The sequence below is a fragment of the Echinops telfairi genome, unplaced genomic scaffold, assembly GCF_000313985.2.
Source record: "Echinops telfairi isolate 266 unplaced genomic scaffold, ASM31398v2 ScPeMD7_7469;HRSCAF=8507_1, whole genome shotgun sequence".
In the NCBI taxonomy this organism is placed as follows: domain Eukaryota; kingdom Metazoa; phylum Chordata; class Mammalia; order Afrosoricida; family Tenrecidae; genus Echinops; species Echinops telfairi.
In genome coordinates this window covers 81,514,038-81,519,729 of record NW_022111373.1, presented here as the reverse complement: position 1 = coordinate 81,519,729, position 5,692 = coordinate 81,514,038, and the positions used below count along the sequence as shown (strand labels likewise).

At 45.7% G+C, this 5,692-nt stretch overlaps 1 protein-coding gene across 1 annotated transcript in view; it reads left to right on the top strand.

Annotated features, from left to right (window-relative positions):
* The first annotated feature begins 2,924 nt into the window (after window positions 1-2,924).
* The window catches only part of OCLN (occludin), a 53,627-nt gene continuing 50,859 nt past the window's right edge, over window positions 2,925-5,692 (top strand). Inside the window, exons 1-2 of the mRNA XM_004703552.2 lie at window positions 2,925-3,037; window positions 4,292-4,967. Coding sequence (XP_004703609.1) covers window positions 2,988-3,037; window positions 4,292-4,967 — 726 coding nt within the window. The 5' untranslated portion in view covers window positions 2,925-2,987. The remainder of the gene's footprint in view (window positions 3,038-4,291; window positions 4,968-5,692) is intronic.

Here is a 5,692-nt window from a genome sequence, read left to right as displayed (position 1 = left end):
TCGAACAATTGATCAAGCCCTACCAGGCCTCTTACACCCTTCTCGCCACTGATTTCCGATCACTTGTTCCCTTGTCCCTGGGTTTGTTAACACCATTTCCTTTCCCTCACCTCCATCTCTGGTCCCTTTCTCCTCCAGTTTATCCCACCTATCTTATCTAGTTAGACCTGCAGAGATAATAATATGCATAAAAACAAGGCAAAGCAAGAAAAGAAAAGAAAAAACAACAAACCAATGACAAAAAAGAGAAAAGCCTGTAAATAGTTCAAGAACTGTTTGTTGACCTCTAGGAGTGTTTCCAGTGGAGTCTGATGGGGTGCCACACCCTGGCCCCAAAGTCCGTTTTTGGTATTCCCTGAGGACTTCCTTGCCCTGCTCCCCTTGCTTTTCTGTTGCACACCCTTAGTGTTTTTCCTTGGTGTGTTGGGGTCAGATCAGGTGCAATTCCCACACTGTGTCTCCAGTAGCATCCTATTATTTGATCTCCATTATAATCCATTTAAATTTGTTCTCGTTTTTAAGTAATTTCTGCTTTCTTTTAGATTGAGGCTCTTATCTGTTTTACTTAGTATGTGAAAGCCAGCATAGGTAAATCTCTAGAGACAATAACTAGGTTAATGATTCCTTGGCTCCGTGGGGTGGGGTGGGGTGGGGAAAATCATAACAATGAGTACAAGAATGAAGAAAACATTCTAAAACTGATTGTGGTGAAGATTGTACAACTCTTCTCGAGGTGATTGAACTAGTGAATTGTATGGATGTGAATTATATGCCAATAAAACTGTTTGAAAAAAAATTCACTGCACTGTTGGTTCTGACTTAGCTTGACTTTACTGCCAAAAAAGAAAAAAAGAGGCGCCCTGGCAGCTCTGCTCGTGCTAACCACAGGCCAGAGGTCCAACCCTACAGCCTCTCCTTGGGTGAAAGAGAGGGCTGTCTGCTCCTGGAAAGATTTATGACCTGGGAAACTATATATGCAATAGAGGGTGGGGGACCTTTTTCTGTCGAGGGCCATTTGGATACTTGTATCATCTTTCTTGGGCCGTGTTGGTCAAACATTTCATTAACTCATCCCTGACGTGACAGCCGGGACTTGCTGTTATAGTGGGCTAGGCATTGTGTTGCCAACCTCAAGGTCAGTGATTCGAATCCACCAGTTGCTCATTAAGAGAAAGATGAGGCTGTCTACTCCCCCAAAGATGTAGTCTCGGAAACACGTGGGAAGTTCTGCCCTGTCTTAAAGGGTCACTTCGAGTCAGAATTGACTCCCGTAGCAGTGAGTTTGGATTTTTGGAATGTGATGGCTGGGATTGATTCTCTTGGGTGAGGTGTGTGAGCATATCGAGTACTGATGACAATATGTTGTAATTAATGGCAGTGTTTTATTGCAGAAATAAGCCGGAAGGCTTTTCAGTGATTTTAAAAAGCAGCATGTGCAAGAAGTGATGGTGATTGTGATCAGTTTGTTTTGAGTGTGGTTTGGTTCAATCATTTCATCGTGAGGAGAAGTTCTTATAACATAAAAGGGCTGATTCACTAATCCTGGATGTTCATAGCCCCAGGCCTGCCTGTGCCCCCAAGGGAATTCCTGGCATATAATTGTGGTAGTGGAAGGCACAGGGCATCTTCAGCAGTCAGATTGCAGCTCAGTGGCAGTAGTCTCCTCCTCGTGACCTTGAGCAGGTGGCCATCTCTGACCAGCTGCGCCCTGTACAGTGACTTTGAGGATGAAAGGAGAATTTTAGGTAAAGCACCTAGCACATGGTAGGTGGCTCATGAGGGTTCGTTTTCCTTCTCCCTGTCTCTTGAGCTCATCCTTCACCACTGCACTGCCCATGTGGGGTCCCTGCTGCCTACTCCAGGTGCCCTTTCCTACCTCATCCCCTTTGTCCTTTGAATCTGGTCTGAATCAAGCTTCTTTATGCCTTCCCTGCTGTGGGAGCGCACACTAGGCTGAAGCCCTCTGTCTTTCACCACATCCCAACCTACGTAGCCTTATTTCAAAAGATGAGACAATTGTAGCGTAGCCCCAGCCCCCACCCCCACCCTTACTGCCCCAGAAGCCCACTTCGCTTAACCTGGATTGCCCTCCTCCTCTTTATTCCAGGACCCTCGCTTCACAGCTTGGATCTCCTCCGCTTGCCTTTATGGCTCCCTGAAAAGGCTCTCGCTCGTGGTTTAGTCCGAAACACTACTCTTGGCCTGGTTCACTTCCTTTCCCCACAGCGTGTGCCCTTCTGGAGACACTCGCTCTGCCGCGGGCTTAATGAGCCCTTGCTGATTGAGTGAAGTTGCCTCTCAGATGGTCAGGGGACTTGTTGCTCTGAGCAATTGAGAACAAAATCACTCCACTATTCCGAATTCAGTGTTTGTTTCACGTTTTTTGCTCCTTTCATAAATCTAATGCTCACTTGGAAGACTTGGAAAAGGAAATAAGAAAAAATGCCCACAGTTCCACCAGCCGTCGATGGAGATGCACAATCATATCATGCCCGCGTTGCCATTGAGGGGCGAGGGACCTACCTTTCTCATTGTTGCATGTACTTGAAAAGGTATGGGACGTGGAAGAAACCTGAGATATGTTGTTTTCCGCACACATCTTCCTATTCCTTGAAGTGACCATTTAAAAGCTCGTTTACCTCTGCTGGAAAAGCTATGTGCCATGATCACGACTCTAGCTAGCTTCCATTTTCACGGTTCACAGGTGTTTTTGTGGCAGTGATGTGCAGAACCCGATGCCAGCGGCTTAGAGGGATGGCTCCTGTTAGGGGTGGCATGTGAACATAGCCAGAGAGCAGACAGAAGTAACCACACAGCTAGTGATTACTCAGAGATTGGTATCTCGGCTTTCTTGCTGATGATGTAAGGAAACTCCGAACCCAGTGGTAATGCCTTCACCCTACCTACTTCTCTTGCTTAGATTGGCTTATCTTGGGAGCCACCAGGTATTGCTCAACGGAAAGCTCTGGTGACCAGTGACATCAGCCATGTCATCAAGACCTCTTGAAAGTCCACCTCCTTACAGACCTGATGAATTGTAAGTAAATCATGCTTTTGATTATTATTTTTTAAGTATCATGTATTTAAAAATGTATAAAGCTGGAACTTCTATCTGTTAAATGTTTTGCTTTTTAAAATAAAACAATTTGTGCACTTCTGAGTTGTACCAGGAGGAACCCTGGTGGTATGGTGGTTACGTGCAAGGTCAACAGTTTGAAATCACCTGTCCCTTGGCAGGAGAAAGCTGGACTGTTTACTCCTGGAAAGAGTTATAGTCTTGAAAACTCACAAGGGCAGTTCTACCCTGTGCTATAGGGTTGCTAGGAGTCAGCATCGATTCTGGCATTGAGAAGTTGTACCAAAGGGTTGACAATGAGAAGCAAGTTCACCCTGACCCTTAACTTCAGGATGATAGTCTTCCCTCTGCAGAAGCCCTGGGGTGTCCCAGGTGTCTTGTGCTTGTTTCAAGGGCTAATCTAGGTTTAGTAGCGATGTGTGTTCCTTCTATTGTCAGTTCCTTGCTTAGACAGCCATTTGTGACATTGTCATCACCCCCCCCCATCTTTCTTTAGATAGAATTTACAAATCTTACCATTTACTCATTGAGAGTGTACATCCCAGTGGTGTTTAGAGTATTTTTATCACCCCAGAAAGACAACTTGCACCCTTTAGCAGTTAGTTCCCGTTTCTCCCCAGCCCTGGGGTACCATCGGTCTACTTTTGGTCTCCATCTGGGCATTTCATTTCAAATGGAGACAGGCAATCTACGGTCTTCTATGGTTGGCTGCTTCTTTTCACTGATTATAATATTTTTCATACTTAGACCAATTCCTGCACTAACCAGGACCTTATGACCGCAGGTAGGGCAGTATAAATGCCCTCCTATCTAAATGCACTGATTGTAAGTCTCATAGACAAAAGGCTTCGTGTTTTGGACTGCCCGAGTTCTGTCCCCAGAAATGATTCATCTGGTATAGAGTGTTCTGAGGCGTCACGCATCTCCAGATAGCCAACGTGCAGCAGCTCACTTGGAGAACCCCTGCTCTGTTGTGTGACGAAACCAGCATCATCTGGACACGTCTCCATCAGTGGCACGTGGGCCAGTTGTCTGTGTTGTGACGAACCACCCGAGTAACTCGGAGGCACAGACTTTATCACTGTCCTTAGTGGACCAGTGCTAGCAATGGCTTCATTGGCCAGTGGTTTAAATTGGTCCTGATACTTCATACTTGCTTTCTGTTTAAAACCACTGAGAAGTGCTGACCAGAAATTGCTGTTATGTTTCTTTCAGCAAACCGAATCATTACGCACCAAGCAATGACATGTATGGCGGAGAGATGCACAACCGGCCCATGCTCTCTCAGCCAGCATATTCTTTCTACCCAGAGGATGAAATCCTTCACTTCTACAAATGGACCTCCCCGCCAGGCGTGATCCGGATTCTCTCCATGCTCGTCATTGTGATGTGCATCGCCATATTTGCCTGTGTTGCCTCCACCCTTGCCTGGGACAGAGGCTATGGAAATGGCTTACTGGGAGGTGGCATAGGCTACCCCTATGGAGGAAGTGGCTTTGGTGGCTTCGGGAGTGGCTATTCTTATGGCTACAACTATGGCTACGGTGGGGGCTACACTGATCCGAGATCGGCCAAGGGCTTCATGCTGGCCATGGCCGCCTTTTCTTTCATCGCCACATTGGTGATATTTGTGACCAGCGTTATAAGGTCGGAAATATCCAGAACAAGAACGTATTACTTGGCCGTGATCATAGCAAGTGCGATCCTGACCGTCATGATGTTTATCGCCACAATTGTCTACATCATGGGAGTGAACCCCACGGCTCAGTCTTCTGGATCGATGTACGGTTCTCAGATATACGCTCTCTGCAACCAGTTTTACACACCTGCAGTTTCGGGACTCTACGTGGACCAGTATCTGTACCACTACTGTGTAGTGGACCCCCAGGAGGTATGGGTAGTTTGCTTCGTTTCCCCCTCCTCCTTGGGTCAGAGACTTAACTTGGGTTGTCCAGTGAGGTCACCTGGGGGAACTTTTAAAATCTTATTGGCAAGACTCTCCTTCTGACCAGTTAAGTCAGAATCTGGAAGAGGGTCTAGCTGTTGGTTTGTTGTTTTTTAAAGCAGCTTTTACTAAGATACTCACATCCTGTGCAGCTCATTAAAGAAGTACAATCCAATTCTTTGATATGGTCACAGAGTTAGATCACGGTACAATCATCGCTTCTAAAACATTGTCTTCAGAGCAAAAAGAGGTCCCCTCAGTCCCCTTAACACTAGGCAACCCCTTGCGCTACCTTCTCCTCCTAGATTTGCCTGTTCTGGACTTGGACTCTAAGTGGAATCATACCATACATGGTCTTTTGTAATTGGCTTCTCTCCCATTGTGTAATGGTGTTGTGGTTCCTACGTGCTGCAGCATGTGTCAGTGCTCCATGTTCATGGCCGAGCAGTATTCCATTTTATGGACAATACCACATGTAATTATTCATGCATCAGTAATTATTCATGCATCAGTTGATGAGCATGTGGATTGTTTTCACTTTGAGACTATTGTGAGTAATGCCTCTTATGAACATTCACATGCAAGTTTTTTTCTTTTCTTTTTTTTTTTTAATGTTTTAAAAATCATTTTATTAGGGGCTCATACAACTCTTATCACAATCCATACACACA